This window comes from Paralichthys olivaceus, chromosome 18 (assembly GCF_024713975.1).
Source record: "Paralichthys olivaceus isolate ysfri-2021 chromosome 18, ASM2471397v2, whole genome shotgun sequence".
Taxonomy (NCBI): Eukaryota; Metazoa; Chordata; class Actinopteri; order Pleuronectiformes; family Paralichthyidae; genus Paralichthys; species Paralichthys olivaceus.
In genome coordinates, this window is record NC_091110.1 from 2,499,869 (window position 1) to 2,513,172 (window position 13,304).

At 39.6% G+C, this 13,304-nt stretch overlaps 1 protein-coding gene across 2 annotated transcripts in view; it reads left to right on the top strand.

The window, feature by feature from the left end:
• Nucleotides 1-13,304, top strand: part of grk3 (G protein-coupled receptor kinase 3) — a 60,455-nt gene that overhangs the window by 11,382 nt on the left and 35,769 nt on the right. For both annotated transcript variants that reach the window (XM_069513418.1, XM_069513417.1), the window contains exon 2: nucleotides 2,881-2,957. In XM_069513418.1, the coding sequence (XP_069369519.1) occupies nucleotides 2,881-2,957 (77 nt within the window). The remainder of the gene's footprint in view (nucleotides 1-2,880; nucleotides 2,958-13,304) is intronic.

Here is a 13,304-nt window from a genome sequence, read left to right on the forward strand (position 1 = left end):
GTAACATGGTTGTTGTTGAGGTATTCAAATTTTTTTTTTAGTGCTTTCAGAGCACAAATATTTGAACCATTTACCCCCATTATATTAGCATGGTGACAGAACGCTTAATTGGTTTTCGGATTTGATCTCTGGAGAATCGAGTCTGGACTTTCTCTGCAGTTTGCCTTTCACACATGCATACCAGCAGAAGTAAGTTCTGTGCTTAGATGAGTTCACAACAAAAATCTCTAAAGCATTAAGGTGAGGGGTGGTGCAACAGGTAGAGGCAGGACTTAATGTATTTACTCTTCTGCTTACATCACGTTTTTGTCTAATGCACATTGACACCGGCGTCAGCCCTGTAAACTCTGTCTACATCATAGTGTCTTCTACATTATTTTCATCTGGAAATATTTGTTTTCTTTTTTTCCCTTTTTGAATCTGTCACTTTAGAAACACCACCACTTGCTTGTGGTGACTCCTGTAGGATCTCCTGCTGTGTTCTCACATCGGCTCTTCCTGACTGAATGAATAGTACATGATTGAAAAATATTATTAAAATATTTTTAATCAGAAGCATCATCACTCGCAGTTTCTGTACAACAAACATGATGTAGGTTCACCGACTGGAGATATTCTCACTCCCTTAACCTCAAAAACCGTCCATGGTGTAATGGAAAATGCTTCTCCTGACACAGTTATTCTGCCTAATAAAGCGTGACTTTGACAGTATATATTAGCAGTGGTCGTAATGCAGCATCGTAAGTGGTGAGGTTTCAAAAAAATCATCCACAGTCTTGAATGATTCAGTGGAGCACACAAACAGGCCTCTGCTAACGAAAAGAGGAAGTGTTTACTTCCTTGGTTCTTGTTCCTGTAACTGTAGAAATGTCTCATCCACTGTTCATTCCACCCCCTATAGAAGTCAGCATGCATGGGGCCAGGTTGCATTCACAAAACCCACTGCAGTAAGAGCACTGGTCTGATGATCTCTAATTATATTATATAGCAAATAGAAGAAAATATGTTACCCACAATCTACACGGATTCAGGTACACATCACCCTCCACTGTTTTAAAGCAACACAATGCAAGATTTGTTCTTGGCTATACTAGGGCTCCCCCTACAGATTGCATGGGCAATTTAATGTCATAAATATTAACTGTAGTCTGAGCCTCACCACACACAGAGCTGTACACATTTGTTGACAAGCTGACTCGTCGAGTAGAACATTAGCATAAACACTAACAAGCCCACACAGCAAACTAGCAGCTGATGTAATGATCAGTGTCCGTGCATGTGCACATTAAATCACATTGAAGTTTGACTAACTTGACAGCTAAACCTTTATCCAAATGGGATTACCTGGCTTCTGATGATTTGTTATAGAGTCGACAGCTTCACTTACACAGCCCAATGTCAAGCAAGCACAGCAGCACAAGACATAGCAAACAAACAAAAGTTATTGCCCTGCATCCTTTGGCCTCTTTGTAATATTGAAATATGCCTCGATTTTCACTCTGATTTGGTTTCTCTTCTTTGTTTTCTCTGACAATGTCGTTTTTGGTTTCTTCTGGGGCTCTGCCATGATGTTCACACTGAGAATGGCAAGCGAGTTGTCTCTTATTGCTAGCTGCTAGCTGCGTCTCTGGTTGTTAGTGTGACATGTGTTGTAGAGCAGGTTCCAGAACAGTGCAGTTGTAAAGTGCATTTCCAGGCATCCAAGGAGCAGTGTGGCAATGACCGACATGACATTCGCCCCAATTATTAGTCTGCGTATCATCAGAATAGTTTTGAAGCCGTTATTTTTAGGTATAAAATCTTCCTAGTGTTGTTACAAAGACTGCCGATCATTCGTAATTCTTTGTCGACTTTTCTTATCGATAACTGCATTAAGTGTTACAGCCTATCCCACAGACAAGGTATTTACATCTCACTCACTGTTTATAGTATAAACTGCATTGGTAGAGCAAATGCTCAGTATGGGGTGCTCATAAGCTCATTATGATGACATTTGGAGAGAGAATAGTTTTATGGCACATTAAAGACTTGAAGCCCATTGAGACCCATTGTTTTTATAACTGAGCAGCTGTACAAAGAGAAATGCCATTTGAATCTCAAAATGCTCAGTAGTGTTCACTGATGGATCATAAGCGTGTTGTTATGACTTGTGCATGTTGCAAACTGCTGTGCATTAAAGCCTAATGCCGCAGTGTAAGAAGTTATCTTTCACACACTCTAGATAGCATCAGTGCTCAGTGAAGTTGCTAACATCTTTTTCAGGAGATGCTTCTCTGCTTTTATTTCCATTTAATTCAAACTTAATTGTGGCTGCTGGTTAGTAAAGTTGTATGGCTCCTGGTGCAACAATAAACAATAGTACCCAGCTATGGGGGCATGGGAGTTAGCTTTATTAAAATGTAAACAGTGGAAATAAGATGGCATAGCCACGAGGTGCCAGGGCTTCTTCTTGCTGACACATGCCCAGTGCGTTCCTGCACAGGTGTTTGTAGGTGAAGCCTGGGCACCCGCCTCTCATGTGTGCTGGGTGCTGGTGTGGTGTTAATGAGCCCATGGAGGGGGTGCTAATTGATTCATTCTCCCTACTCTCATTCTCATTAACACCTGTTCCCAGGGTAGCATGTATCTCTCCAGGTTCCCTGCAGCCTCCCATGTGTCCCCTCTTTCCTCCCCACCATTGTATTCTGTCAGGGGACAGGTGGCAGGGCAACTCCTAAACCGAGGTCAGGATCACTCATAGGAGGTGGAGTAGGACGGGACTGGCCACTCTGAATTTTTATTTTTGACAGTCTCTTATTGTTGCATCTGGCTTTGAGTGAGCTGTTGATGATGGTGTGTATTAATACACGTCTTCTTCCCCCCCCCCCCCTGTGTTCACAGTATTCGCAGTGTGATGCAGAAGTACCTGGAAGAGAGAGATGAACTGACATTTGACAAAATTTTCAACCAGAAAATTGGTAAGTGTCAACATTTCTTTTATTGCATTAAAGGAATCATGGAGTTGCTGTAGAAATTGTTATACAATTGTGTGTCTTCTTGAGGAGGGAAGAGTGTCCTCCTCCACAGTCAATTAAGTAAAATAATAGTTGAAGTCTTATTTATTTGAATCTGATCACACTCAATTTAAATCTAAATGTAAATTTACCCCAAAACCGCCTGTGTCTTGCTTGAATCTTTCAGGGCACATGTACTGTGGTTGAGAGTAAATCAAATCCGATATCTGTGTTGAATATAATTTAGTTATAATATTATGGCTGATATTAAAGGTCCAGTGTGTTAGATTTAGGTGAAAGGTATCTAAATTGAAATTGTATATAAAATAATCCTAGTGATGTTTTCACTAGTGTGTGATCATCTAAATTGTACAAACTTTACAGTAGAATGGGTGCATTCTATATAAACGATCTTTATATTTACATCAGGAGCGGGTCCTCTCTATGGAGGCCGCCATGGTTTTTTACATCAGTCCAGACTGGACAAACGAAACACCTTTTGAGTTTTACGACAACTGAAGGCTACCACAGGTTCGCTTTCATGTTTAAAAGAGGAGGGTGAGGTGAAGGGGTCTTCAGCCACAACATGCAACTTCGAACCCCGGTTTCACTAAATTCTACACACTGAACCTTTAAAGTTTTAACACTAACATGTAAATGGTAAATGGTTGTATTTATATAGCGCTTTTCTAGTCTTGAAGACCACTCAAAGCGCTTTACACTACAGTTTTCCATTCACCCATTCACACACACATTCATACAGTGCTTCTATAGCTAGCACTTTTTGTTGTTCTATTGGGCAGTTTGGGGTTCAGTATCTTGCCCAAGGACTCTTTGGCATGCAGATGGGAAGACTGGGGATCGAACTTCCGACCTTCTGGTTGGAGGACAACCGCTCTACCCCTGTTTTTTATTTTTTGACAAGGCACCCTTTAAGTTAGATTGTAAGAGGTACAGATTGTGAAACATAATGAGTATTCATAACATAAAAGTCTCAGTTATGTCGGACAAAATATATAACGAGACCCAGGTTCTAAATAACCTGAAACAAATCCACTGTACCGATTTTCTTCTTACTCCTCATCCAACACATGTACTGATTTAACTGTGACAAGCCAATATTTGACATGGTTGTTGTGTGTCAGATTTATCGGTCTTGTTCTGGCTCTTATGCTTTCTCTGGATGGATTCTGTGCACACATTAATGTGCAGCCTTGCAGAGCTGTAATCTTTAGTTTTAAATGACATTTTCAAACTGCAGATAATATTATTTTTTTACATTCATTGTCAAAAGGCTGACCTGAAACATGTCTGATTGTTGTGCTCTCTGCACGCTGTTATTTGCTCTTGGTAGACAATGAGATGATGATGTGAAGTAAAGTGCTGCTGTGTAAAATTGCTCAATAACAAAGCAAGTTTTCAAAATCTGAATCACGTCCCTCAATGTTTGCATCAAATTGTCTGTTAAATAGATCAGCAGTCTGCAACATTCTCATATGTCAGAGACTATAATCACCATTTTGTATCTTCTGCTGTTCATGTCATCTGTAGGTTGTTGCTTCCACCCAGAATTCTTTCATTCTGCATGTCTCAACCAGAATGTTAAAGCAGAATGTGAAAGCAGAATCCAAATGAATAAAAATAACTGTCTTCGGATAAGACACTTTTCTCTTCACTCACAAAAGCAAGTGCAGTGTGCCTTTGTTGATGCCAGTGTTTCTGCTGAGTGGAACTTTAGCTGTGCAAATAATGTGCATCTATGTCTATTGCTATTCACTCTGCCAATTGATCGCTTGTTGTCAGAGGTTAGGTGTTAACTCTGTTGCAATTGGTCTCAGTTGGATTTTTTCCATACTGGTGCTGGTACTGATGTCCATACCCACAAAGCAAACTGGACAAAAGCCTTCATCACAATCAGCCACTTAAGTTTTAGCCAAACTCAGTATTTTTTTTATCTGATTTTTTATCTGTTGTTGCTTCAGAACCATAGAGCACATGGATAAAAAGGCTTTTCTCACTTTCTCCTGTATGTCAGGATTTCTGAGCATCAGTATGGTAGTGGTTGCTCAGTAAACTTTCATATACCTGCCGTCCCACTCCAGGCAGAGTTCTTGGCTGTGATCGTGTGGCGGCTCTGTTTGTATTCCGTGTTAGCACTGTTGATGCAGCAGCTCAGTGCAGAGCGTCATGTCTTCCTCCTGCCCTCCAGACAGTAGCAGCGCCTCTGTGCCGACTCCTCCGAGTGTTTCCATTCTGAGCAGACAGGCTTTGTGCCAGAAGTTGTGGTGTACCAGGGGACCACAGCTGCCCTGCAGGCTTCTGCTTGGTTTACTTACTGTTCTAGGTCTCAGCCCCCCTGTGAGAATAGGCTGTGTTAATTCCCTGCCTCCTCTTTGTCTTCAGCTCTCCCTCTGTCACACTCATTGCTCTCTGTATTTCGTCTCTTTATGTTCAGTATCATCCCTTCATTTCCTCTTTTCTACTTATTGTGTGTGTGGATGTGGGTGCACAAGCTTGTGATCTTCCTTGTCAAACTAGAAATACATAGCTTTCCAATAATATTGCAACATTTGATGCCAGTTTTTTCATTGTCCACAATATGCAGAGGACTACTCACACATTGTTTTCAATGTTTCAATTCTAAAATGTTTGATCATATCTGGAGCTGAGATTAGATGATTATTGACAAAAAACTATTTATGGTCTATGTTAGAAAAGACTAATCTTTTGTTTTGACCAAGAATACCAAACATATATTTTTTTTAAATGCTGGAGAATGTTGTTAGTATTGATTTATTTGGGGAATTTTTCAGATTGCAGTATTTAGACCAAAGGGTCACTACAGCTAATGATTGGTGCATAGGGGAATTTCACCAGACCGTCCTCTACTGATAGATGATCGATAAATCTGCACACTGTTGTTTGTAATAGTAGTAACACTACTAGTATTGATTTCCTCCCCTGAACTCATTTAAACATGAGTATAACTGCGGACGTCGTACTCTCTTATGGAAGGCATCAACAGTGTTGCACTTAGTTGTTCGCAGGAGTAGTGCCACAAATATATGTGAAACAAAGGAAAACAAAAAAGAAGAGTAGAGATCAAATCCTGGATCTTTTCACCCTCGCACAGCTTTTCTCTGTGACTGCACCATTGCTTTGTTCTTCCTCCTCCTCATCTAATATCATTTTCTGAGTGCTGGAGCAGGCCCCCAGGTTTCTGCTGGCCATTAGTCCAAGTCTCAGGTCTCATTAGCTTGTGTCCCTAGAAAACACTCGTTACCAGACCAATCAGTGCACCCCTGCTCCTGGGACCCTGGGACTCTGGGACTGGGACCTGGTAATCAACAAACTGTAGTCTCCTTTCTAATTCCTGTGATATAGTTTATTGTTATCCATTAATGTTTGAGCAATAATAATGATGATTTTTGATCTGATCAATACAGAGTGACCCTGGTATCGGCCATTTCTTTCAGTCAACATCCAAGCGGAGTTACATTTGTATGGAGCAATGAACTCTGTGGTTGTCCGTTGGGTTAAATGCACCAATTTAAGATTCACTTCTATAAGTTTACTTGCTGGTACAGATGCATCTGGAGCTGAACCCAGTTTAATCTGCTGGTCCACAGCATTTTTGATCAATTTGATCAGGTGGTTTTAGCTTTCTGTTGTTTAGATACTGTAAAGACCTTTTCATCAATATTATTGTTTAAATAGAGCAGAAATAGACAAATTATTAATGACTTGTCTGAGCAAAGATTGTTTGATCAATCTTTTAAAACATAACCAAGAAAGAAAACCCTGTCAATCTTTGTTTAGTAAAAGGATTGTGTGAAATAACGACAGTTTGAATTGTCCTGCACAATTCAAGAACGATGCAGTGTCTATATTGCCATGTAGTCTACTTGGTAGGCCAGTGATGATGGGAATATTTTAGCGTTTTGCATAACAGTTCTATTTACATTCCTGAATTACTTTCTCAGGTACTGTGTATTTGCATTGTGATCAGGGCCTCCTTGAAAAATAGAGAACAGAACAAAAATAGAAAAAAAGAAGTTGACCACCAGCGGAATATTGTCTCGAGTCTCCATCCAGCTTTACTGGTTTGTCATGCTTTTCTTGCTCGGTCACATTAACAGAGCAGCAGAGGGATCTGAGAGAGCTTCTGACCACAGACAGTGTTGCATTAGCCAGTGCGGCTTTAAGAAATACTGTAGTTGTGAGGTTGAGAGAGCGACAGAGAGCCTGCATGCTGTGCACATTTTACGGACAGATCAAATTTCCAAATGGGACACAATAGGACAAAACTTAAAGACCAATTTTATGGGACTGACACTTAAGCCGTTTAAAATCCAGAGAATTGGCTATGGAGTTTACCCGTAGTCTGCCTTTCATACGTACAACATAGCGATTCGCTGCACAGGCACTTTGGCAACAGCATCAAATCCTCCGCATTATCCAGACGAGAGGTGGAGCAGCCGGGTGCAGCAGACAGAAGCAGGAGATGACGTAATAACTCTGCTGCCGAGAACACGTGATCGTGTTTACAACACCCTGACACTGTCGTAGGCTCTCATCACCAAAAATTCTCTTGGCATCTTTGCCGTTGTCCTCTAAGTGTATGATGACGCCTTTTCACTGAGAGATATTAGTTTCCTATTTGTTTTCCCATTTTTGCACCTGTTGCGTTTTAGAAGCACCTGCTGTGTTCAGACATCAACTTCTCCTGGATTTCTACGGACTTTATACTTGGAGGTCGGGATGATAAAGTCTGCAGAAACTATGGAGCATCTCACTTTGACATTTGCGTTCATAAATGCACCTCCTCCAGAGAAAATACGGAGGAACTGCGGAGTCCAGTGCATGTTCTGAAAGAAGCTTTATTTGAAACTCTAGATGCTGCATTCAAAATGTTAAATTCATGGTCACCTGTAGAGTTATTGTGGCAGCTAACTGAGAAAACACACTCTTGGATCTTAAGTTCATATTACATTTAAATGGAGTTGGACCCAAGTCACAGATTATATTTAAAATTCTATTTCAAACAGTTGGATCTGTCCAGTGGCTTTGCCTACATTAGATCTCTGCCCCGATGGATCGGTTTGTGGTTCTGTCATGCTTGAAACATGCTATCATGATTTAGCTTCAGAAGTTGAAGTCAGTTTAAATCAACAGTCGAAGTCGAGACTCTGCTATGCGTTTGCTCACAGCGTGCTTTGTCCTTGAGATGAACAGGCCTTGTTGACTGTCATGACAACCAAGGTCAGAAAGAAGTGCTGCTGGAATGATTATCTTTAAAGGTAGAGTAACAGTGTCCACCAATCAATTTTTCCTACTTTGATTTTTTCTCTGTAACACTAACATTTGATCTTGTCTTGTCTACAAGTGTGTCAATTGTAATAGATCCAGTCTGACACATTTGCACATCCAGTTATTTGTTCCACTTTTAAAGATCCATCCAGAGAGTGCACTTCAGTGTCTTTGGCAATCCATGAACACTGCTGTCCCGAGGGGGTGAGAGTCCGTGGCCCATTTCTTAGACCTTGTCGCTAAGCTGAAGTAAACCGTGTGGAGGAGATCCACCTGCTAGCCCCTTGCCTGGTTGTGAGTGGAGTCAAACTATTCAGATTAAAACCTCAAAGCTGCACTAATCGATATGTTACATCAACAATGGCTCATGTAGTGTGAAAGAGAATGCCTGTAGTGACAGACAGAGAAGTTGTTTTGCATCTTTCATCCTGTCTGCTGGATGTGTGAATAGTGTTTACCAACCAATTGGCCGTAGCATTATTGTGTCAGTGTTATGGTTTGAGCTTGTTCCACTGCCCCCACTCAACCAAAAAGTCAATGAATTCTTCTTAAAACAGTAATGCACCACACCATACACTTTTAAGAGGCTATACACTAAGTCATTTTATTAATACTTTTGACAAGGAGTGTATTTTTTAGTGTGCAATTTCCTTTTAAAGTTTTTTAAACAGAAGAGTTATGTCAGTAACTATGGTTCTAAGACCTCTGGCTGACCACCTGATGTAATATGTGGGCTTTAATATTATTGACCTGTGAAGATGTCCATATTTTTCGGTTGACACGAAGTTAAAAAATAAAAGCTAAAATAAAATAATGAATTAGCAATTGTGTTGATTGCTGGCAAGTGGCCTCGGTATAACCTCGATAAACAACCACAACTTGTACGGCCTTTTTTCATAATAACTTGATTCTCCCTTAGATTGATGCATTGCATTTTACTTTAGGTCGACTGAATATAACAAATGATTCAATTTAATTATGAAATCATTTTGAAATCATTTTAGGATCAAGTCATCAGCCAGAGTCCTGGGTAAGGCAGAGACAACACTAAGTCAAAGTAGAGAAATATAATTCATGAAAAAACAAGAATTTTTTCAGAAACAAACAACCATAGTAAAAAAGGAAATGTTGACAAATGTGGTGTTGGAGGCAGAGAAAGAGAGGATCATTTATAAGATTCTTTATTTTATCCTTTCTGCCTCTGTCGCACAGCTCTCTTTCTCAGTTTTTCTTCTTCTTCATTCTTTCCTTGTGTCACCCTCTCTTGTCTTTCTCTCACTCTTTGCCTTGGCATTCTCCCTCTCCATCTGTCAGACTTCTGGAATGGATGATGGAGAGTTGTGTGTTGCCTAGTAACTGCGGTTGCCATGGGAACCTGACCAGAACTGCTGCATTTGCTTGTCGACAGGGAGAAATGAAATTGATTAAAGGAGGAATAAAATAGGTGATGAGAATCGGAGGGAGGAAATGGAGAGGATATCTTTGAGGGGAGCAATAAATGGAGAAACCTAAGGACCTTTTCTCCCTCAGAATGCAGCGTTTTCCAAGAGGCCAGGTTGTGTATGTCAACAGACTGCCCACGCCTCCAGTCCCTCTCACGTCTCTCCATTTATTCATCACTAATGATTGACACCATCCTCTAAATCAGATGAATCTGATTGCAGTAGCAGTCACTGTTCAATGATGGAACCATGTTGTTTCATTTATTTATTTTTATTACTCCGAACAAGTACTAAAATCCGATGATGCACTGTTTATTTTCACACAGCAACAACTATTCCTATACTGCTGCCATGTAATGATCATTTCTAAAGCCCTGTTTACTCCGGCCAGCAATGCCCATAAATATGATTACCATGTGGCTTTTGTCTTTAGTGTACAACCAGCATTCGTTTATATCTTTTAATCATAATAACAGTCATAAACTTCATTAAAGAATATCTGTCTTTCCTGAAATACAGCCCAAAAAGCTTTGCAAAATAAAAAAAGATCCCAGTTTAAACAAGTCAGTTAAAATACACAGTTAGTGCCAAACGCCTATAGGACATACAAAACTGTAAGGTGCTGTTGGATCGTTTTCTTTGCTGTAGCATGTCTTACACTTCCAGCTTCTGTCACACAGTTTATTCATACAACATGGCTGTGCCCCTAGTGCTGATGAAAAGAGAGACCATCAGCACAACTTGTGCACAGAAGGGAGGGGGGGGGAGAATAACATAGAACGACAGATGTCTGGAAAACAACATTGTTTGGTCTGTTCTCCAGCAAAGTTCAGTTTAATATCACTTCCCTGTCTCAAGACTACAGTTTATACCAAAACGTGTAAAATGACTCTCCTCTAATAATGAAACAAACTGTTTCATTTGTTTCATTATTAAAGGACAGATTATAAATGATCGTGGGACAGCAGCCTGGGGGAAATCTGATCTTGGAGTTCCTCAAACCGAAACGTCTGACCTGCAAGTTCATTTCTGACTGAGGAAACACTGTGATAAGATCTAGAACAACAGATCCAGAACTAGAAAAACTAAAAAAATAGGCTTTTCCAGTCAATATAATCATAAATCATTGTAGATTAAGTACTGAAATTGATAAGTAATCCATTATTATAATAATAATAATTACCAGTTGTAGAATATATTATTATATTGCAATGCACAAATGATTGCAGATTAATTTGGCTTCAAAATAATTTTTTTCTGAATTAATGGATAAGCATCAACAGTGTAGTTCCATATGTCTCATGGAACATATTTTACACTAGACCTCTTATAGTTGGTTGCTGTGTACTGTTTGCCCAAACTAATGCATGGTTGTCCCCTTTAAAAAAAAAAAGAAAAAAGAAATGGACAATGGGGCTGAGACAGAAAATTGATGCAATCATGTATTGCAATTCCTTTCAAATTAATCATTATATGCTGATTTATTATTTAAACTAAGATAGTGCAACAACTACCAGAAGCTAACAGTTAGCTTGGGAGCTACCCAGCTGACCTGCTATCATCAGCAAGTGATGATAGCTTGTTCAAATGATGCAAACTTAGTCACCTTGAACATATCCTCACATCTAACGGCTTTGTCAACCGATAACTGCTTAACTTTCTGACAACTGACAGTTATTGTTTGATTTGTGGGCACTACATGAATACTTCCTGCCCAAAGTTCTGCTTCCAGTTTCAATGTAACAGCACCTTCATTCATTTCTTTACCACAGTAATTTGTATTACTTTTTTATTTGTATTAGATTTTTTTATCATAGCTGTAAGAGCGAGCCACTAGATTTATGGTAGTAATACTGTAGAATTAAATTCAAGAAGAGTAACAGATGTGTGTTGCACATTACTTTTGGAACTATGACTCAAGATACACTTAGTCTGTAGAGTATATAAATCCTTGTCTACTGTTAAAAGTAAACACAAATTCAATAAGTCATAATATTGAATCACAACACACTAAGCACTACTTAAACAGAGCAATACATAGGAAATTTTACCCCAGTATCAAGAAAGTATTGAATAGGAGAGTGTTATATATATATATGCATATTATCCCAGTCTCAGTGGATAAAGTCAACTGCTAGTTCATTCTGAAGAAGTCACTTCTATTGACTATATTTTTGCACAGAACAAGGACTGTGGATTTGTCCCCATCACATCCGCCAGCCATGACAAACACTTCCACATGCAACCCAGTCGGTTAAATTGTAATTTAGACGTAGACTATTCAACTAATCTATATGTAAGAAAACAATCAGAAAACAGCCACAACTTAGCACAGTGTAAATCAGGATCACACTGTCTGTGGGTAAACTACTGTATGTCCGTACTGGGTGGCAGAGTGTGGCCATTTTCAGCAGTGCTAGCACCAGCAGCCTTTCCCCGCATTACGTGCATCACATTCGCAGTGATTAATATTAATGATCCCTGATGGGCCTTTACATGCTGGTGGATGTGATAGAGAATTCTCACATACTAAGTCAAACACAGCCAACAGTCCTGCAGACACTCCATATGTGCCTCCCCTTGTTTTCGTGTCCAGTGTGTCCCCTGAGCCAATTAGGTTTAAACCTCACGCTGTGTTGTCTTGGTTGAGTGTATGGAGGGTGTTCTCATGTCTCCATGTGTCTATAATATGATACAAATTAGTTGCATTAGTTTCATGCAAGTGCAGCGTGTTCGCAAGATGAGAGCTGTGGTCTTGTTTAGCATATTCAATTCAGCAGTCTTTGTAAACAGTCAAAGTTGTTCCAGGACAAGACATCCGCTTTGAAATTTGTTTTAAGTTTTGCAAACAGTCCCAGGGCGATGGAGTTAGGAGCTGTCGTGAAAGCTTCGCACCTGCCTCATTAAAAGGACTTTCACTGTTTTGTGTTGGTCATTTTCTTTAGTAAAGGACTTCAAACCTGAACCGGTAATGAGATTGTATAATCATAAACAATGTGCCTGTGAAATTAGCCTGCTACAGCTTCTCTGTCCTTTTAATTAGTCTTTGCTAATACCATGGAACATGTGTTCCTGCTCTCCCATGTGAAGTGCAGAAGCCTGGACAATTACAAACTGAAGGTGTTGTTTAATGTTAAGATTTACTTGCCTGATCTGGTTTGTCACACTAGGCTATGAGCTGAAACAATTAGTCATTGATTAGTTGATCGACAGAGGAATTCATTCTGTCTCAGTCTGTTTTCATTCTCGATTCTATTCAAATTTAAAACTGTGCTTTGCCCCTGCAGAGTTGTGATTTTTTTCAGTATATTCCAAACACTAAAGAGTAGAAAAAGTCTGCAGATGAATCAATATTGAAAATAATTGATGATTGCAGCCCTACCTTTTTTTCAAAACATAAAACAATGTGTTTGCTTAGGATAAATCTCTTCTAATAAATATTTGATGAGAATTTGTTTTTTACTTCAGCTCAAACTTATGTTCAGGCTGCGACAACAGGGTTTATCATTATACAGAGATCTAATTATTCCAGCTTTTTAGACAGCAGCTAACAGACCTC